A 23,313-nucleotide genomic window follows, 5' to 3' on the forward strand; every position below is an offset into this window, starting at 1 on the left:
CTCACGGCACAACCCGAGTGCATTAACTGCCTTATTAGCAAATGGATTAAACTAGGAAAATCTTTGAAACTGCATAATGGACAGAAATAATAAAAGCATGCTGGGAATCACACTCATGCTACCAGTGCAGGTGGTAGTCTCCCGATAATAAGAAACAATAGTAATAGGCAATCGAGGACATGCAGTCTGTCTGAAAAAAAAGTTGGACATGTTTGAAAAACTTACAAGGAAGATCTTTTATTTGTCCATCAATTACAGTATCTTTCCTTTAAAAGTAGTCCCCTTTGTGAGGTATCACTGAACATGTCCGGTCATTTTTAACAACAATATGAGTTATTACTGTGCAACAAGTAAACTGTGGTTCAATTATTATTTTATGGAATATGAATACAAAATTATTAGTTTTATTGCTCTAAGATATTAATCATGGACACAAAAAAAAAAAATATTACTTCCTTACATCCAGCCACATAGAACCTGAATACGTGGTCAGTAAGAAAAATCACCAGCCATTGAGGGCCACATCTGTTCACCAACTGTGCTTACTAAATTGTCGAAAAAGTGTTGATACATGCAGGGCATGGGGCGATCAGTGAAGGGTTACCACAGACTACACAATCTCACACAGGGAGAGTTAATGGAAATTTCATAGCTTGGTTACACACTGTTCTCCCCTCTCCCACACACAGCTGGGCCTCCTCCTACCTCCATTATAACAGCCTGAATATTTCAGGGTGATAAAAGGCTGCTTGTAATTCTGTGTGAAAAAGGGTTTACAGTATATATACACAAAGTGCAGGTATGGTGCCAGTATCTGCCCTGGTTCTGTGCAGACAGCACAATGCCAAAACCTATGTGTACACACAAGGAGGTACCGGAAGGCATCTCCACTCCTTTATCACAATCTTAACCCTCTGGTGGATGGGTGGGTACACTGGCAATTACTACAATTGCCTGCCAGTCTGCGGTGTTAGGCAGAATAATGTTGTCTGACAATAGTAATTTCTAGCTGACAAATAGTCATTATTTCTGATGGAAATGTTCTATACACAGCAGTTTTTGTCAGCATTGTATATTGTATGAGACTATGTGACAGCAGGTGTAATGAAAAACTGTATGTACAATAAAACCATGTGCACCCAGCACAATTCCATGTATTTGCAACACCCCTGCCAATGCATAAGCAGGCTGGTAGTTGCAAAATAGCGCCCTCCTCAGGTAAACAGTTAAATTGGTGTAAGTAATTATCCAATGATGTGGCTGTATTGTTAGCTGGAGTGTGATTGGAGAGGTGCTACCACCTGACCAGAAGGAGTATAAAACCCCTGTGCAGTGGGAGCACATGGTCTGTTTAGTGAGAGAGAGAGACAGTGGGGGTCATTTATTAAGGGCCCGATTCACGTTTTCCCGACGTGTTACCCGAATATTTCCGTTTTGCGCCGCTTGTACTTAAATTGCCCCGGGATTTTGGCGCACGCGATCGGATTGTGGCGCATCGGCGCTGGCATGCGCGCGACGGAAATCGGGGGGCGTGGCCGAACGAAAACCCGACGTATTCGGAAAAACCGCCGCATTTAAAAACCGAAAATGTGTCGCATAAGGACCGCTTACCTTCACCTGGTCCAGCTCGGTGCATTCCGGCGCGATGAGTTTACTTTCAGCGCAGCAGCGCCACCTGGTGGACGGCGGAAGAACTACCTTATTAAATCCCGGCCGGACCCGAATCCAGAGCGGAGAAGCCGCCGCTGGAACGCGAATGGACCGGGTAAGTAAATTTGCCCCAGTGTGTGCAGCACACCTTCAGTGCTGCCACAGATACTAATCCCAGGAATTTATAGTACCCCAGAGCTGCAGCTTCCACAACTTGGAAACAGCTCCACTTCAACTATCCCAGCCTGCATCTACTATCAGGCTGGTGCACCATTCCTGCGGACCCCTCTCCATGACCACTCCAGCAACCAGAATCCAATGTTAATAGTTTTTGGGCCGTTGCCTGCTGTTCAATAAAGAACTGTAAGTTGGTTTGCACAATGTTGCCTCCGTCTGATCCCTGGATACGGCTGCTTACCACCACGGATTCCCCAGTCATTACCCAGGGACCTATCTTACAGACACTCAGGGGTTGACCCAGGGAGAACCAGTACATCAGCCTCTCCCTCTATATCATTTCTTGCACACACCACCTGCTAGAGACCTGCCACTCCGGTCCCCATACCAAGCACCGTGACATCAGGGCGCCCTAGGCCGCACTAGCCAGCCCCTCCGGTATTCATGGCCCCGGCTGCCTCCAGGCCCACAAGAAAAGGCTAGGACCGGTGGCGGATATTGTATATTTTTTGCACCAAAAAATCCACAAAGTAATCTTTGAAATGTCACAGCTTACCATTTGTCACAGCTTACCATTTTCTCAATGCATATATTATATAGAGGGATCAATGGAAGTATAAGGAGAACTGTGCAGCTGCTCTAAACTTGTAAAGTTCTCTCTATGACTAGGCACAGTGGGAACTATAGCAGCAGATTTTTCCTAAGTGGGTGATCTTTAAAGCAGGATTATACGTGCCTGTGCAGCTTATTAATGATGATTTTTCTATTATACATCTCCTGGCATAAGATAAACATATAGTTCTGTGTGTATACTGGGCATTCTATGTATATTCACTTTCTTGGTGTTCAAGAAATCTGCAAATAAGTAACAAAACTGAGGCACAAGAGTGGATTCTGGGATTAAAATATTAAAGCAACAACTCAGTAGATTCACCTGGGAAACCTTGCACTCACATAAATCAGCTGTTTGAAGATGTACAAACACTGCAGCAATGTACATTTTGTAGTGGCCGTGCTGGGTAGTGCAGCTCAGGCCATTCAGTTTAATGTGACAAAAGGACAGGAAGCAAGAGATCATTTTCAAATAGCAGGTGTGACTTTCAGGTTTTGGACCCCACCCCCTCCATTGCATACAGATCACCTATTCTTTGGTTTTGCTCTCCCAAAATACTAGACAATAGATAGGTCAATACAGTTTATACCCGCCAGCATTATTACCATTACTAGTAACCAGTTTTATTCTATGCCACAAAGAGGCCCCCAACATCTTTACTTGGTGCAGAGCCAAATCACACATCACAGCACAATTTCTAGCACATAAATATGGTATAAACCTCCTGGTGCGATATAATTCATTATTATCTCTATGAAAAACGTCACTGGGATTAAAGCAACAAATAGATTGTATTGTCCATAAGGGGAGCTAAATACTTGCATATGGAAGGACAACATACCCCCTACATGTAAGGAAATGAGATAACATCACCGTGACAGTTTTAGCTGCTACGTTATACAGCCACACAAAACAATGGATTCCATTGCGCTTTGACAGGCGGCAGCCCTGCGTGGCGGTATAAACTTTCTCTCACAAAAATCCAGAAACGTATCCAGCTGTTCGCTATGATAAGCTACCTCCCTGCTATCAGCGCTCCTGCAGTAGATAACTTACGTTTTCTATTGTGTTTTTTATGCATATTATTTTCCAGTAGATCAGCATTCAGGAGCCAGAAGAAGCAAACAATCCAATCTATTGTCCTCCAGACGCCAAAGGATGTATTGGCCCACATTTATTAAAGCCCCAGCACCAGTTTTCTGTCTGACTTTGCACATTCTTCTTAGTGCAAACTGCTTGCACATATATTTATATTTAATATAATATATTTATATAATACGGTACATTTGTTTCGTGGGCTGCACTATTCTACACTGAAATGGGTGTTCCGGAGCACAGTTGGACCATGCAACACATTTATCATGCAGTGTCCAACAGAACTGCGGCCTTTGTTAATGATGCACCCAAAAAAAAGTTGCTGCACTCTGTCGGGGCAGCCCATGGAGCACAAGCTTCATGAAGAACGGGCGCCACAATTCATGAATCTGGTGCACCCTGCACACTACAAAGGCAAACTGCACCTATTCAAGTTTGCACGGTTTTTGAGAAATTTAAGCTGTAGTCTCTACTTTCTGGAATGGTGGAGGAGGGGGCTCATCTAAAAGTTTACAGACACAAATTCAGATATTTGGATGTTGGAAAGCCTCAGCATATATCGTATTATAAATCGAAAGAGCATAGGGGAGGAACCGACAGTGTAACAGCATGTGAAGCTACAAAATGGACGGGCTCTGGAAACATCCCCCAGAGTCCTTTAGGATCATTAGAATAATTTGATTTTATAAGGATGAAGTCCATGGATAAGAAACATAAGAATGGTACCACAGTCACAGTGTCTGGATCTGTGAATAAGGGTCCCTGGTTTATCCATCATTGATGATTTTTTCTTTACAGGGAATATTTCACCAATTTCTGTTTCGTCTCATTAAATAAGACTAATCTGTTTTTATTTTATGGTTGCAGATTTTTAATTCTTTTTTTTTTTTGGCCTTGATTTTGGAGGCTTCCATCTTGGCTGAGTTCCAGATATAGTGTTTAGTCATAAGTTTTACAACAGCTTTCTATTTAACCTCTATATTAGTGTAAATGAGGGGACTGCTGCAAAGAAATCCCACATAGTGTGTGAAAGCGTCAGTCAATTAGAAAACCTACTGTCCAGAGTGAGAATCGCAAAATGTAGTACTAATTATTCAAAATAAACAGCAAGGAGACAACATATTGAAAATATATCATTAAAAATTTATATGGAAAAAGAGTTTGAGATAAAATATGCTTAAAAAAAAAAAAGGCCAAATCTTCCTTGTAAAGGAGATTTCCAGGAATCTGCTGGGTAAAAAAAACGAGAGCATACTTACTCCAACGTCACTCCCGTACCTCCGGTTTTCGGCACTGCACATAGCCTTAAGTTACCTGAGGTAACAGGACCAGATTTGCCATTAGAGGTCTTTATACCGTGTGACATCAATTCTATTATCCCCAGGTCTGATGAGGCAACTCATTGGCTGTAGGAGGTCCTCTAAATGCACCGGAACATTTGGGAGGACACTGTGCAGAAAACCGGAAGCTGAAGTGAGCAGGGTAAATTTGCTTTCTTTATGTTCCAACCTTGGATTCCTTAAAAAACCCTTTAACCTTGAAAACCGGGATAGCTGCTTAAAACCATGGGAAACATTTTCATCAGCTTTTTGCAGCAGGACCAAAAATTAGATCATCAATATTGATAACAAAAAAAAAAAAACCCTCACGTGTAAGGGACTTCCCTTCATACTGCAGAATTTTTTTCAGATTTCGATTATTACTCTAATAGTGCACCTTTGTCTTTCTCCTTACATACCACAGTCTCCTCCTACTGCTCTTCTACATTAATGACTTTACTACAGTTTTGGTATTTTAGTAATGAACAAGGAATCCAAGTAAGAACATATCTAAAAGGTTGCACCCAGATAAGAGAACACTGCAGTACACGGACCTGGCACTGTGCACTGCGACTCTTCTTTTCCATATTAGAAGAGGAATTGAGAAAATCACACTGCAAAAAACTACTGGAGTAGAGCACAAAAAAAGCGTCGAGGTCCTCCACTACAGTCACATGGTGGGAGACACAGGTTTGACTGTGCCACCCAATGGAGAAAATTAGCTATTGGGTCTAGAGCTGTAGTGCCAGTATTTCAATCTTTTATGGGGCAGATTGTTAACGATGACAAAAGTCATGGAACATAAATTCCCTCATGTGGGGACGGTCCGCGGGGCACAGGCAGTAAAGGATAGCCCATCTACAACAGCACTATGGATTGAAGTATCCCCACTGTAATAAACTGGTACTCTAGCACTTTAATGAGTGAAATGCTTTGGCAGATGGTCCAGGTGTTTGGCTTTAAACCTACCATGGAAAGCCTTTCATTAGCCGAAATGACCCAAGGTCAATGTAACGTTAAGGATGTAAAGTGTATAATTATTTTACATATATTTAGTACGTTTTTATGAAATGTGTGGATTTAAATAGTGGTTATAAAGTGTGTATCAAGACAAAAATGGATTCTCCTTCCAGACTGAACTCACTTTGCAAACATGACATTAGCAGCGTGAGCACATTGCGGTGCGTTGGGGGCCTTCTATTTTTAGCGCACAGCATGACTTTTGTTCTGTCTCCTCACTTTTAATTAGGGCGCATTTTCTCCATGTGCCGTCTCCTTCAGCCGCCCAGGAGGCAGATGCCCACGACAACATCTGCGAGTCTGGGGCCACTTATTTATTGAAACTGACTTCTTAGACAACACAAAATGCCATTTATCATATCTGTTATTGCTTGTTCAGATGAATCTCATAATAAACTTGTTCATGTTGGGAACATGTTACTATGAGAAATTACGTGTCACACTCCATTTATTGTCCGAACTTATTTGCTTTTCTATTTCAGTGGATTCCCTTGCTCTGAACTAAAAAAGAAATCTTCTGAAAAATCTGCATCAGAATCCAGGCAAAACTCCATTTATGCAGAAATTTTCATACCATACTTTTATACTCATATTATATATGTGACAACTGGCACGCTGGATGGAAGATCATCCCCTTAGGAGTTGTCATCAAAAATTTTTTATGTCTGGATGGTAAGCAAGGTATACAGCTCCCTAAATCTGGCTCTAGTAGATCTGTTCTTACCACTAGTTTTAGGTATTTATGGGCATGTTTTTAAAGTACATCTAAGACAGTGGTGGCAAACCTGTGGCACGGGTGCCAGAGGTGGCACTCAGAGCCCTTTCTGTGGGCACTCAGGCCATCACCACAGGACAGAGCTCACCAAACAGGACCAAATCGTCCTGCAGTCCCAGGCAACTTATGAGATGCTGCTCTGAGCGCTATTTTAAAGCGACACTTCATTATAATAATAATTCTTTATTTCTATAGCGCACACAGATTACGCAGTGCTGAACAGAACTTGCCAAAGCAGTCCCTGTCCCCATGGGGCTCACAATCTTATCATCCTACCAGTATATTTTGGAGGGTGGGAGGAAATTGGAGGACCCAGAGGAGAGAACATACAAACTCTTGGCTGTTTGGAACTGCAGGAAAAATGAGGTGGTGTTGACAGAACTGCATTATCTTTGGAGGTCAACCTGCTGGACCAACCATTCTGCCTCTACAGAGAGACCCTCTTTCTTTCAACTGTATTAGTGGCCTTAGGCGGCCGATACAATTGAAAGATGTGGAAGAACACGTGGCAATAAGTTACTGCTTAAAATTCCACATTGGCACTTCACAGTAAATAAGTGTATTTTGGTTGTAGTTTGGGCACTCGATCTCTAAAAGGTTCGCCATCACTGCTCTAAGAGAACATAAAGGATAAGGTATAGACTCTCAGAATGCTAAAGGTGGGAGACCAGCAACTATATATAGTTACCCATATGCAGCAAATGATGAAAACAGAAGTTTGTACTTTATATGTACAACTTCCATGTATGTTCTCTGTCAATGTGTCAACCCCCTAGGTAAGGGGGGAGCAAGGGTGAAAGCTGTAAATAAATATGCTCCACCAAGTCCTCCAGTAAGGAAAGGTTAATAAAAACACCACATTTGTGCATATTTCCATACCAAGCTGTGCCACGCAGTCTGTTAATGCCTTAAGCCTTAATGTGTCGCTAATACGATAGAGCGAGCGCTTCATAGGCAGCCAACTCTTCACACAGCTGCGTCGCCTTCAGGTCACAAATCCAAAGGACAAAGTATTTCCTTTGTGGCCAGAATTAATTCCTCTTATTGAGCATTAAATTAAGTGTTTCATTCCCTAACGTACAAATCCTCAGAGCTGGACTGCCAAGATTACCAGCTATTTCTGGGGTAGATGAAAATGAAGGACCTAGGACGAAGAAATTCATGTTTATGAATGCATAAAGAAACAAATACATAAACCTAAAACTGGAAAATATTGGTAGGAAGAGAAAAAGTCACAGCAATTAAAACCCAGTTGCCATGATGGGTAGAATCATGCTATGCCCAAGCAGTGTAACATTCAAAAACGTTACTCCTCGAAAGGTGCCCAAAGGTTTTTCTGTCCTGCCAGTTTTACCTTTTCTGGTGATGACCTATATATACTAAAGGGAGTATACCACTTCCCCAATGGTTAAAATTTGCTGGAGGCATGTTGTAGAGAAATGCACTCCCATTAAAAAAAAAATTACTAAAAAATAGCGTTTTAATCTGTATGGTAATGAGGTACTAGGCGCACTACGGTCGTGTCCTTTGAATCTGGAGCACTGCGATCCCTGCCTGGACCATGACCCTCTACAGCAGATACCAGGTTTGTTCTGTGAGTAGTATGGGGTGAAACTGGAAAAGGGACATGATTTAGGCAGGAACAGCAGTGCCTCATTAGCATATGGATTTAAATGGGAATTTCTTAGAAATAATGGACAGAGATAATAAAGGCGTTTTTGACAATCAGAGCAAAATTATAACCCTTGGTACACCAATACCAAGATCACTGACCTTCTTGGAGGAACCAAAGACAAAGCCTTTTATTTTAAAAATAGTAATTTGATATATAAGACTTTGGTGGGGGTCCAGTTTATCCCTCCATCCTGAGAATGGACCCCCCCCCCCCATTTATAGAGCTGTATCACTAACTGATGGATCAGTGGGATGAGCATTGCGCTATTTGAGTACAGGAGATAGCTGGGAGCAGCCTTTAGCTAGATAGAATAGGATAGAGCACCAGGCCGCATGCTCGTTCTGTCGCTCCATCCATCAGTGAGAATGGCATCCGTGTTCTCCGAATCATAGGGGTCATATTCTTGTGATCAGTGGGATCCCAGCAGTTGGACCATCACCGATCACCTTGTCATCTGCCATCTGGTGGAAGGGGATACCTTCTAAACTTGGGATGACCCCTACCATCTTGTGGTAGGGGGTAAACTTCTAAAGTTGGGATAACCCCTAGAAAGATGACCCATCACCATTCCTGGCACATTGGTTTTAGTAAATGATTATAATTTTGCAATAAAATAAAAATGCATTTGATTTAGAATTGTTATTTCAAGGGGAATAAAAGTCTTTGATGAAAATCAAAAAAGGTCATGAGAGGTAACTGATCCCTTTAAGGTATAAATTGTGAAAATATACCGAATTAGATTTTTGGTGAGAACCTTGTATTAAAAAAAAGTAAAACAATGTATTATCTGTACGTAACCTGTGGTTAAACAATCACTAGGTGTGTTAATAATCAAACAAGACTGGGGCCTACACCAAGAGAGCTAAATAATGACATCATGAAGTAAAAATACTACAACAATGGCCTCTCAGATGAGAATAAAGTACCGTACTAACTAGTAAAAAGAAAAGGGGGGAAAAAAGCACAGCAATATGATACGCAATACCTGCTCACAAACATCATACAAGTACGTTCATTAATTATCCATCCCCAAAATAGATTGGTAAAGTACTCCTGTGGTTGAAAGTTGGTACATACTATTAGGCTGTCCGCACACTTAGCACAAGAGCTGCATCTATATGTGATATGTTGTTTTTACTAACTATCCAATAGTGTCAATGTCACCGATAGTCACAGTGGCCTTTTTGAGCCAATAGTCACAGTGCATGCCCCACAGTAGCCAATAGTCACAGTGTTTTTTGTCTAACCTTCCTTATAATTCACATATAATTTTTATAATTATTTTTGTAACCCCACCGCATGACAATTTCTGTGGTGAAAAAATATTGGGCGTCATTTATCATAAAGCTGAAGCGAGTGCACAGGTGAGGAGACAGTAACGCCCCGCGACGGCCAACTCTTCACCAGCCGCACCCACTGCTCACCTGGCCGTGCCCCCCCTTTACGCCCCTCTGGTGGCTGATGTGGCGCAGAGGCCCTGATAAATATCCCCGATTGTCTACATTACTTTTACAAAATCACATTAACTTCTACTGTATTAGGCAGCTGAAATACTGCAAGACAATCTATACAGATAAATCCAACAAGCTGGTTCTACTTATTATAGCTTGGACAGCATCATCCCATTCACCTCAGTATAACAGTCTATTATAAGGTCGGTCTCATTCATGTCATCAAGTTAAACATTAAAAGACTTCATTATTGCTTGTGGTATCGCCTCTAATTTGCATTGATCATCCCTTACTCATACACTACACAACTTGCCAAATGTAGCGAGTGTCTCCTCGTAGGAGCTGTTTCAAATGGAGTTTAACATCAAGGTTGAAGACCCTCGACCTTTGGGGGATTGTAGACAAATAAACAATAAGTTTAAGTGCTTATTCAGATGGCCGTGTGGTAGGTGGATCAATAGGACGTGAGGATAGCCCTTTTAAGGGCTAATTCTCACGTCCCCGCACTTTTTTGGAAACTTTTATTAGAGTTATATGTACATTTTCTTATGCGGCTACTGGGGCGTGGAGTAGCTGCATCTGAGGTTACACGGGGTGGCTACTCCACGTCCCAGTAGCCTCTTTTCTCCTTCTACTCACAATCTTCGGCGCGCAGCTCCTCATAGCTCTACCTTTATAGGTAGATTTGTGGTGGTAGGTTCTCTTTAATAGTGGTACAACTGCAATCCTATTAAGATAATAAATAACAATAAAAATGTACACCTCCCACAGCAATCACTATATACACAGCTCCCCAAACATTACCTATATAATCCCCCTATAACTATATACACCTCCTATAATAACTAACTATATACAGTCCCCCTATTAAAACTATATATACCTCCCTCCATAATGACTATATACAATCCCCCTATAAAACCTACATACAGTCCAAGGTAAAATAATAAAATTGTACTTCACCCCGATGTGCATCGACCTCATCTTTTTCCCTACCGGTCACCTTCAGAGGTGTACCAAGATGGCAGTACCCAGCCGGCAGACGGTGCAGTGACATCTCACACTGCCTTGGCAGCTGCAGCAGGGTTAGCGCCGATCATCTAATGGCAGAGCATTATTGTTCCCTGTCTCTGCCATAGGCTGAAGTCGGGGCAGGCCCCATGGCCACTTGGCACTCGCCGCCTGGTTCTGACTCCCCCCGCCCCTCCCAAACGCCCCTGCCGCCGCCGCAGGACAAGAACTTACCAAGACCATAAAAGAAAGGTAAAGGTATTTTATCTTTGTATAAAATATATGTGTGTGTGTGTGTGTGTATATATTTGCTGTATGTATATGCAGTATTTGTGATATTTATCAGAACTTCTATTTTATACTACATGGCGGTACGTTGTATGCATTTTATTCTGCATGGAGGTACGCTGTATGCTACATGGCGTCACGCGGTATGCATTTTATGCTACATGGCGTCACGCGGTATGCATTTTATGCTACATGGCGTCACGCGGTATGCATTTTATGCTACATGGCGTCACGCGGTATGCATTTTATGCTACATGGCGTCACGCGGTATGCATTTTATGCTACATGGCGTCACGCGGTATGCATTTTATGCTACATGGCGTCACGCGGTATGCATTTTATGCTACATGGCGTCACGCGGTATGCATTTTATGCTACATGGCGTCACGCGGTATGCATTTTATGCTACATGGCGTCACGCGGTATGCATTTTATGCTACATGGCGGTACTCTGTATGCATTTTATGCTACATGGCGGTACTCTGTATGCATTTTATGCTACATGGCGGTACTCTGTATGCATTTTATGCTACATGGCATCACAATGTATGCATTTTATACTACATGGCGGTATTCTCTATGCAGTTTATGCTACATGGCGTCACGCTGTATGCATTTTATGCTACATGGCGGTACTCTGTATGCAGTTTATGCTACATGGCGTCACGCTGTATGCATTTTATACTACATGGCGGTATTCTCTATGCAGTTTATGCTACATTGCGTCACGCTGTATGCACTTTATACAACATGGCGGTATGCTGTATGCACTTTATACAACATGGTGGTACACTGTACGCATTTTATACTACATGGTGGTACACTGTACGCATTTTATACTACATGGTGGTACACTGTACGCATTTTATACTACATGGTGGTACACTGTACGCATTTTATACTACATGGCGGTATGATACGCTTTATCTATCTTATACTATATTGGGGCATGCTGCATTTTGCAGTGCTTTACTTTTACAGCAAACCAATATGATGAATCTCGTCCTGACATTCCCTGATATATTACATATATGGGGGGGGGGGGGGGGGGGTCTCTCTATGGCTCGCCACAGGCAGCAAACAGGCTTGGTACACCCCTGATCTCTGATCTGTCTCATCACTCTTTCTATGCGTCAGTGTGCTAGTACAATGTCAGAAGGCAAATGAAAGTGTATATACACCTTTACCCTGATAATGTAACCACATTTTCACCCCACAGAACTAGATGGATCATAGTGTGTCTGCTTAGAGAGTCCCCATCCACCCCCTGGAATATTACACTGAGCAGCCTAGGGAGTGATAGGAGCTAAAACAGCAATAACACTGAGTAACATTGTAAAGTAAGGTGTTAAAATGATCTTTATTGTGTTAACATCACTAGGGGATTTGGATGTGAGAACTTTCTTTTGTGGGAAAACCCCAAAAATGTGTGAAACAACTGAAAATATGTCTTATATTCTAGGTTCTTCAAAGTAGTCACCTTTTGTTTTGATTACTGCTTTGCACACTCTTGGGATTTCTCTTGATGAGCTTCAAGAGGTAGTCACCTGAAATGGTCTTGAAGGAGTTCCCAAAGATGCTTAGCACTTGTTGGCCCATGTGCCTTCCCTCTGCAGTCTAGCTCACCCCAAACCATCTCGATTGGGTTCAGGTCTGGTGACTGGAAGACAGGTCAGCTGGAGGTGTGTTCGGGGTCATTGAAAAATAAATGGTGGTCCAACTAAACGCAGCTGCTGCAAGATGCTCTGGTAACCATGCTGGTTTAGTATACCTTCAATTTTGAATAAATCCCCAACAGTGTCACCAGCAAAACGCCCCCACAGCATCACACCTCCTTCTCCATGCTTCACGGTGGGAAACAGGCATGTAGAGTATCACACAAAGTCACGGTGGTTGGAACCAAAGATCTCAAATTTGGACTCCTCAGACCAAAGCACAGATTTCCACTGGTCTAATGTCAATTCCTTGTGTTCTTTATCCCAAACAAGTCTCTTGTGCTTGTTGCCTGTCCTTAGCAATGATTTCCTAGCAGCTATTTTACCATGAAGTCTCCTCTTACCAGCTGTTGCAGAGATGTGTCTGCTGCTAGACCTCTGTGTGGCAGTAACCTGGTCTGCAATCTGAGCTGCTGTTAACCTGTGATTTCTGAGGCTGTTGACTCGGATGAATTTATTCTCCGCAGAATATTCTTCCTTTCCTGGGGCGGCTCTCATGCGAGCAGCGCTTGATGGTTTTTGCAACTGCACTTTGGGAAACCTTTAAAGTAAAGTAATGATGGCGACTTTTTTTTTTTTTTTTTTTACTTGTCTGCTTAATTAATACAAATTCTAACAGTCTATTCAGTAGGACTATCAGCTGTGTATCCACCTGACTTCTGCACAACACAACTGATGGTCCCAACCCCATTTATAAGTCAAGAAATCCCACTTATTAAACCTGACAGGGCACCTGTGTTGTGAAAAACTTTTCTGGCGTAGTTAGAGCAAGGGCATTGCAGTTCTGACAGCCATCTGGGAGTCCTCAGATGATATTTCAAAATGATGAAAGGAACCCCATCCTGTGCAATGTGTGCAGTCCATGGGATTGGACCAACCTATGGGTCCGTTTCTATGTCAGCCTGCAATATTAAGAATATTTCCTCAATGTTAAAATCTTGAAAAACCTCTTCAAAGATGGGTTAAATTTTACCAATAATCTTTTACAAATTCTATACACATTACAGCAACATAGACTTAATAATTCTTCCCCTGTGTGTTTTGCGGTGCATCACCAGAGGAGGCCACGTGACTTCCGATCAATAATAAATGTCATGACTACTAATACAGAGACATGGACTATAGTATCTATACATTCACCTAGAGCTGAGCCTCAGAAGAAAATAGGAACAGATATAAAAATAGGAAACTATAAAAAGAAAAGGAAAAAAAAAATCTCCCCATCCCCCTTGAGGCTGCTGAGTCCGCACTGCAGTTATAGGACAGGATGCGGCGGTGAGTGGGAAGCTGTAGCTCCTGCATAGATAGAGCTCATACATTCACTATACATCTGCACAGATTCATAGACATAATAGAAGACACCAGAAAAGCAGCCCCCCTACCAGGGTACTGTACCGGGAACAGACCCACCTCATAGGGAAGGAATATGCAGGTCCTAAACCATTACACATTTCTACACGACTTTGTATGACAAACGCGTCTTTGATCATTTTCGTTTCCTGGAAAGTGCTGAGCGCTTGTGGTTTTCTTACGATGACCTTGTGTCTTCAAAGTTGTAATCCAGAAATAGTATTCTACTATAATTATTCTATGTGTCAATAATTTATATCCCATTAGGATCAAAACAAAATCAGGGTCATTGTAAAAAAGGGTAATTTCTCACATTGGGGCAGATTTATCAAGCTGTCTGAAAGTCAGAATATTTCCAGTTGCCCATGGCAACCAATCACAGCTCCCCTTTAAAATATTCATGAGCAATGGTAAAATTAAAGCTGAGCTGTGATTGGTTGCCATGGGCAACTGGAAATATTCTGACTTTCAGACAGCTTGATAAATCTGCCCCATTGTCTCTGCAACCTATGTTATGACCGTACAGTGACATCCTTTACCTATAGTGACCCAAGCTTAGTGTAAGTAATCAATAACAGAACTGAGGTACAACATCTGCCAATACTGCGATCAAGAGACAAGTCAGTCATCACTGGCGCTGAATCTTACACTCTACTGGAAGCTGGAAATATGGACGATGAAGTCCATAACTATTAAAGCCACATGTATATACCTCAGGTTGCCCCTCTTAGGCCTCAAGCCTAAGGGTGATGCCACACATGCCGTTTTGAACCCATATTTGGTCCGTTTTTAGGCAGTCCGTTAAAAACACATGCGTTTTTGACAGGTTTTACCAATTTTCTTAATTAAAACCGGTCAAAAAAGGATTCGTTATTAAAAAACGCATGCATTTTTTTAACTGACTGCTTAAAAACGGACCGAAAACGGGTTCAAAACGCCTTGTGTAGTATCACCCCTAGTAAGCCATAACAGAACTGGGGTACGACATCCGGCAATACTGCGATCAAGAGACAAGTTAGTCATCACTGGCGCTGAATCCTACACTCTAGCCACATGTATATACCTCAGGTTGCCCCTCTTAGGCCTCAAGCCTGAGTGTGCATATCAAAGGCCACAAACAACGGACCCATGGTCCTTTCTTTTACAGCAAATGTGCCTGTGGCATGTGAGGACCACTCAGGCACCGACAACTTTAGGAATAGGACCTGCTCCGAGTTTTGCGGCTTGGGCAGTCAGGCTCATACACGTATTTGTAGAAATCACAGCCATGTGTATGAGCCTATAGACATACATGGCGACACGCGCTAGCCACTGAAACAACTATGTTCATGTGCATGAGGCCTCACAAGTAAAATTTACCTCAGGATCACAATTGACTAGCAGAATGCAGCTTCCTACAAATGAATTACACATCATGAAAAGAGTTATCATTTTGGCGTGTATAAATTAGATTTTTTAAACTCCAATTATTTGCTTTGGGAACTAAACAAGCCACGTGTGATCAAACCCTTTAATAGGATATTTTAGATTTACAGTATGTCCTACTCAGAGAATCATAGACATCACAGCGGGCAACTGTTTTTGGAACAGTATGGGACTGCATGGGTGACCAACTTTCTACTAATAGCACCAGGCAAGATGAGAATAAACAGCCTCCACTTTGTAGAGATGTGCAAGTCCAAAAATGATAATAAAAGAGAATTTCTAGCTTGCCAATGTACACAAAATTACACTTTTGGTTATTCTACAACCAGTAAATACATCACATACCAGTTTACCTGCTGATTGTGCTTCCTACCCCATAAGGGTGGTGACACACTAAAAAACAGTTGATGCCCTAAGTGTGATGCCACACGTTTTTGGTCCATTTTTAGTCCGTTTTTACAGGCAGTCCCCGGGTTACATACAAAATAGGGTCTGGAGGATTGTTCTTAAGTTGAATTTGTATGTAAGTCGGAACTGTATATTTTATCATTGTAATCCCAGCCAGAACTTTTTTGGTCTCTGTGACAATTGGATTTTAAAAATGTTGGGTTGTCATAAGAATCAGGATTAACACTAAAGCTTCATTACAGACACCTGTGATAACTGTTACAGCTGTTTATTGTATCCTAGGACTAAAGTACAATAAATTACTAATATCCAGAGGTCTGTTTGTAACTAGGGGTCGTATGTAAGTCGAGTGTTCTTAAGTAGGGGACCCCCTGTATCTTAATAGATAAACAGGTTGTAAGCAGCCAAATGCATGGTAAACTGCCAAAAACGGACTAAGGGTTCGTTCACACATGGCGTTAACGTGTGTTTTCAAACACATCACAACAGTTGAGAAGAGGAGATTTGCCCAATTACATTGCTGTCACCATTGCACTTACAAAACGTATGCGGTAACATAGCATTAACAAACACATGTTTTATAGTAAGTACGTGTGAAAAAAAGACCATCAAGATCAAGGAAGGAAAAGGAATGGATGGGATGAGGAGGGTATGTTAGGGGACACAATTCTATATCATTATAATAGAACAATCAATGTCACATTGATGTAAAAAAAAAAAAAGCATCTAGCTCCCTTTCTGAAGCCCTCTCCTGTTCCTGCTGTAACCAGCTCCTGAGGCAGGCTATTACACGGATTTACACTTCTAGCTTCGAGTTTTTGAGGCTGGAGGGAGATCTTAGGATCTATAGCAGAAACATTTTGGTGTGATATAAAAGGTAACCTTTACAATGAATCTCATCTTTATGATTCTGTGATCTATAGAAGAAGAAATACAAACAGATAAAGACATAGTTGGTAACTGAATCTTAATCTGCAGCTTGCATTTTCAACCATCCCTTTAACGGCCTGTATCTCTGCTTCTGTAGCTCCAATGCAAGTTGAGATTTCTGTCTTTAATATGACACGAAAAGCATGTTTCTAGGTTATATATAACCTAAATTATATTATAGAACCAAAGACGCTGACAATCTTCTACAGACTCTAAAATTGACTCCTCTCTGCTCATTTAACACATGACTTTTTTACATAGTTAGACAGGCAAGATTTCACAGAAAAAAAGAGGGAATTCTAGAAAGGAATTTTCATACGCTACCTGAGGGGACTGGTAGTTTAACCCTTTACTCAAGATTAGAGAAGGATTGGGGGTTCTACCCCATCACAAAATGTCATACCAAAAAAAGGCAATTAATAAACTTCTTATATGAATGGGTAGCAGAAGCAACAAGTACAATAGAATAAAGTATAAATGTTATGTGCTTGACTGTTAATGATATTAAAAATGCTCAAGGTTCTCAAACAGACACGACACAGCTTTGTTCAACATTGTCTCACAGGAAAAGTGACCTTGATAGATGTAGGAACTAATTTATAAAAACTTGTTAAAAGATAAAATGCTGTAATTCCCAAGGGAAACACTAACAACAGACATGTGGAACCTGCTTGGTTCAGAGTTGGAGGTTGGGGGACTTGCTGTTAAAGGGATTTTGCTTCAGATCATATCAGAAAAGTGAGTGTAGCTCTGCAGTATATAGAAAATGTAATTGAGGAGGAGTTAAAGAATAAGGATGACTTAACACCACTGTAGTATGCATTTCTTCCAATATATGATGAAATGTGCTTCTCTATATATTTATGTCAATGGAAGACTGATACAAATATAAGGTTATTAAATTGTAACAGTGAAAAAAGGTTTCCATTGTTTTACTCCTATAATTGGAATAGAAACGCCCATTGATGTGAACTCGGCCTAAGAAATGTAATGTACATATACAGTGATTCTCCAAGTAGAATGGTGAGTTTAGGTTTTGAGTGCAAAACTGGGGAGAAATAAGGATCAGTACAGGATAAGTAATGTCATGTACGTACATTGTAATTCCACAAGCAGAATAGTGAATGCAGCTGTGTAGTGTCATAAAGGATGTATCGCAAGATCCGTGCAGGATAAGTAATGTACATACATAATTAATATACTAGCTGAATAGTGAGTGCAGCTCTGGAGTACAATACAGCATGCAGGATAAGTAATGTTATACACGTACATAGTTAATACACAGGCAGAATAGTGAATGCAGCTCTGAAGTACAGTATAATACAGGATGTACCTCAGGGTCAGTACATGACAACTAATGCCATGTACATACACAGTTATTCTACAAATAGATTAATGAGTGCAGCTTTGGAGCGCAATAAAAGATGTATACAGTGTATTCCCCTGTATTATGAGTACAGTTAGGGAGTGTAATACAAGATGATTTTAAATTGTGGCTTAGCAGGCTAACCAAGTTCACTTCCTAAACCATTTCTAAAACTTCAGTATTGGCAGAGTAGGCATGCAAAAGTTCACAATTTTGTTGTGTTGATCCTAAAATGTTGCCTATTCCCTATAGAAAAGGGAATATAGAATGGACCCTATTCTAGAAGCTTTTGAAGTAAGAATTTCAAAGCTCCACAATACTGACTGCAGCTCCGAAGTATAACATAGGATGTAACCAAGAATGAGTACAGTATAAAGAAATGCATGTAAGCAGTCACTACAATAACAAGCAGACTTACGAGTGCAGCTCTGAAGTGTAACAGTATTTCTCTCACCATCAGAAATAGCAACAAAAGAATTTACAAAATCTTTTAAGGACACCAAACGATAAGACCATAAACAAAGTTTTAACAAGGGTTAACCGATTTTAGCCAAGTAGGTGTAAGCATATAATGGAATTACTAAATTATTGGAGAGTGGCATAACCCCCTCTGCAGTGCAAGGCCATCACTAACGAACGGGGTTAGACTAAAAGGCACAGACAGTAACCAGTCCCATGTGCCAGCTTTCCTGGTATTATGTACCCTGCCAAATTATAATGCAGCACAGTGACAATATCTAGCTGTTCCCACTTTTCCAAAAACAATTTCCATGCTACAAAGAAACAGAGTGAGCCCTGACCCGAGTGAGAGCATTGTAACATATGGAGGAGCACAAATAATTGCTACATTGTGTGCGCCAATGTATCTTATGTAACAACCTGCAACGCACAACACGGGGGAACGAGTTTTATAGTTATACCCAGAATTCTCCAGTACTACTGCATAAAATTGTGCCATTAAAACATTGCATGAGGAACAGAACCAGGAGTTAATTTCCTAATCCAGAACACACAAAGCCAAGGTCGCATCTCATCGGTTCTCAGTTTAAACAAAAAGATAGGTAAATCATATGATGATGACATATGGATAACGGCGAATCCCACTGAACCAGTCATTATACCGGCTACTTTATTTTTTGGTGATTTTGAACAACCTCTGTAACACAAGAGGCAGATAATAAATTACCTGTTCCACCACCTACCACGGGGCATGCTCTATCACATCCTCAATAAAAAGGACCCAACATTCACCACCTGCATCGCATAAGCCACGTTCACACGCTTTTTAATTACGTTTTGAAACAGAATTCAAGCACAACAGAGAGACAGAGGACTAGAGGATTGGTCTAATGTATAGGTGTATTTATTAGAGAAAGCCGCAATCTCTGGCAAAAAACCCCCCCAAAAAACGGTCATCTAATGCGAGTCGAGAGGCGTCAGAAGCCGCCTAAATCATATGTGGGGTCAATTTTTATCTAATGTGTATGGTGGCCTTGAGGTCCAGGTGAAGAAGAGTATCGGTGAGTATGTGCAGTTTCATTTTAGTTAAAGGAAATCTACCACTAAAGTTAAGATGACTGATAAGTCTGCATAAAAATGTATTCTGTCCATATTCTAAATTTTGGTGCAGAGGGTATAGTAGGTCAAATTCTACTGGTTATTGACCAACTATATAATGCGTATGCGACATGTGGCACCTAAGAGTAAGATTTGGGAGAATCAGGAGTTAGATATTGCCAATGTGCAAAGGTCTATGGTGGACCAGGTGGATCCAAATATAATCCAGGCGCCCAATTCTGCCACTTCAGGCTCGTTTAGGGACGGCTTTTGGAAAATTCTTCCTCTATATTTCTGTGAATGCAATTTCAAAGTGGAGTCATCCACAGTAGATATATACTAAAAGGGGTTGCTTTCCAGTTTTGAAAAGTATGTAATATGAATGTTACTCACTTTGCATTTATTCTACATGAAAAAAGTTTTAACAGCAAAGGGAACTTGCTAGCCTATCTAATGTGGAAAGACTACAGATTTCAGACCCGCATGTGCCCCCTGTATGCCAGTCATCTACTCAGTGCCCTTTCTGCCTTTTGCCCCTAAAACAAATGAGGACAAACTCTTGTAATTACAAGAGTAAGCAGTAACATGGCAGACAATGGATGTCACATGACCCAAGTTCAAAGAGCTTACAATCTACTCCAACAACATTACCAGCAGCGACTAAAATCAAGCAGATAGAGAACAAAGAGCTAAACAGAACGCTGCAGCCATACAGACATGATGTGGCTTACACTAGGGATATGAGATAAATCCATTCATTCCCTGGAGGCAGATAGACATGACGCCATATGTATGCACATTATACCCAGCATCTGACAGACACATCAAGCGAACAATGTGCCAGCAGTGACTTCACTCTTCACAGATAGCTGCACAAAGAGCAACCAGCTCCGAAGAGGGAACACACACTAGGGGGGTTCTCTATTGGAAATGTCACCATAGCCCCCCAAAAAACATCCACTGTTTGTGAATAACGACTAAATAAAGTCTAAAGCAGCAAGTACTGGACTGTTGCTGCACATTTCAGTACAGGTCTTAATAAAGATACAAACATGTCAAAACTACAGCAAAATATTATACATAACATAACAACAATAAGAGATCAACAAGAACTGATACAATGTGATGCTGCAGGATACAATGTGTGTCCAAGGGGTAAGGATGGGATAAAACATTGGCCTGGAAATCTACAGCCAATGCAGATGTAGCAGTGCCGAGCATGTCTGATACAGTAGAGTGGAGTTTGCACTGCACTTATCACATGAACAGATTAACACTGCAGGTAAACTTACTGCATTACCTTACACCAACTCGAAAAACCTGCAGTTTATAAAACTACAAGATTATGATCCAGTTATATATTATATTGCATTCAGTACTACATACTGACAGGTTCTGTAGGTCTTCAGTGGTGGAGGTAAAGTCAGATAACGCAGTGATACTGAGGGCTGACATTCTCCTGGACTTCCTGTAACTCATCCCTTTAAAGAACATTACACTGACTCTTGAAATGGCTGATAACAGGGAAAAACAGAGTGCAATCCCACAGAGAGAGAGAGAGATAGCACTTTTAGAAGATGCAGTTTAGCAGCTGTAACACGCTGCAGTGTCGCTACACTGTTTTTGCAGGAAATTTCCTTAAAACAATAATAATTTGCAAAAAAAAAACCCAGTAGGTTGCTCCGGTTTTCAACTTAACAAATGTTCTACCTTTCTAATAAAAGCACAAAATGCCAACTCAGCTCTGCTACATCTGCAGGTCCCATGCACAAGACAATGAATTCTCATAAAGCATTTGCAAGTGGTCCATTTATTTCTGTGTATAGTATATCATATTATTAGTATTATTTGTAAAGCGCTGCAGAATATGATGGCACTATGTAAAGATTTATGCTTATTATTAGGCTATGGTCCCTCTTCTGTGCCACCATGGGTGAAGGCACATCAGGTTACCCAGAAGTTTGCCACCTGGCAGGTCTAGCTGACAAGTTAAGTATTTGGATGTTGCAGTTCTTGCTCCACTGGGTTATTAAGGGTAGATTTGGGCAGGAATGGTGACATTTATACCCAGCATTACCCTCCTAGGGTGGCACCAGTGGTGGCAGGATACCTCTGCACAAGTTTATCACCAGGCAGATCCCTGATTTGTTCTTACATGTACAAGACTGTACTGGAGGCCTATGACATGCCCCTAATGTGAGGCCCAAGTGCAGGAGCAGGGCACAGGGGCAGCAGGGGGTGAGGCCAGGAGCCTGGCATGGGGGGACTTACCTGGGGCACTGCAGTCTGCACACACCTCGCCCCTCTGCACCTTCCGAGACATCCTCAGAGGAGAGGAGGGGATCACCTTCTGAGCCAGGGTGCTGTCCTGTGCTGCACCAGTCCAGAGGAAGCCGGGTACACGCTGCTGTACGGCGGGCACCCACCCACACACCCGCCGGCACTGCTAGGGTGAAGGGTACAGATCAGGGTCTGTGGTGTCTGCTGTCTCCAGCTCTGCAGCTCACCCTGGGCTGAGTGCATCGGCTGCAGGAAACTGATAGAAGCCCTGCCCATCCAACAGGAGGGGCCATATCCCAAGCTTCACCCCCAGGGGATGGGAAAAGGAAATGGGAGAGAGGAGGAGGAGGAAGCTGCACGGGAGATGGGCAGTGCCCTGCTAGTAAACACAGCTGCCCCAGACATGGAGGACGCCCAGTCATACACATGTACCTGCCCCAGACATGGAGGACACCCAGTCATACACATGTAGCTGCCCCAGACATGGAGGACGCCCAGTCATACACATGTAGCTGCCCCAGACATGGAGGACACCCAGTCATACACATGTAGCTGCCCCAGACATGGAGGACACCCAGTCATACACATGTAGCTGCCCCAGACATGGAGGACAACCAGTCATACACATATAACTGCCCCAGACATGGAGGACACCCAGTCATTCACATGTAGCTGCCCCAGACATGGAGGACACCCAGTCACACACATGTAGCTGCCCCAGACATGGAGGACACCCAGTCACACGAATAGACACCCAGTCATACACATGTAGCTGCCCCAGACATGGAGGACACCCAGTCATAGACATGTAGCTGCCCCAGACATGGAGGACACCCAGTCACACACATAGACACCCAGTCATACACATGTAGCTGCCCCAGACATGGAGGACACCCAGTCATACACATGTAGCTGCCCCAGACATGGAGGACACCCAGTCATACACATGTAGCTGCCCCAGACATGGAGGACACCCAGTCATACATATATAACTGCCCCAGACATGGAGGACACCCAGTCATACACATGTAGCTGCCCCAGACATGGAGGACACCCAGTCATACATATATAACTGCCCCAGACATGGAGGACACCCAGTCATACACATGTAGCTGCCCCAGACATGGAGGACACCCAGTCACACACATAGACACCCAGTCATACACATGTAGCTGTCCCAGACATGGAGGACCCCAGTCATACACATG

At 42.1% G+C, this 23,313-nt stretch overlaps 1 protein-coding gene across 5 annotated transcripts in view; it reads right to left on the bottom strand.

The window, feature by feature from the left end:
- GIT1 (GIT ArfGAP 1) overlaps positions 1 to 22,401 on the bottom strand; it is an 80,041-nt gene extending 57,640 nt beyond the window's left edge. For 4 of the 5 annotated variants that reach the window (XM_072138332.1, XM_072138330.1, XM_072138331.1 and 1 more), the window contains exon 1: positions 22,097 to 22,400. In XM_072138332.1, coding sequence (XP_071994433.1) covers positions 22,097 to 22,148 — 52 coding nt within the window. In that variant the 5' untranslated portion in view covers positions 22,149 to 22,400. Of the gene's footprint in view, positions 1 to 22,096 lie in introns of all 5 variants that reach the window. The other variant, XM_072138333.1, reaches the window with a different exon arrangement.
- Between the last annotated feature and the right edge of the window lie 912 nt (positions 22,402 to 23,313).

The sequence above is a fragment of the Engystomops pustulosus genome, chromosome 2 (assembly GCF_040894005.1).
Source record: "Engystomops pustulosus chromosome 2, aEngPut4.maternal, whole genome shotgun sequence".
Lineage (NCBI taxonomy): Eukaryota > Metazoa > Chordata > Amphibia > Anura > Leptodactylidae > Engystomops > Engystomops pustulosus.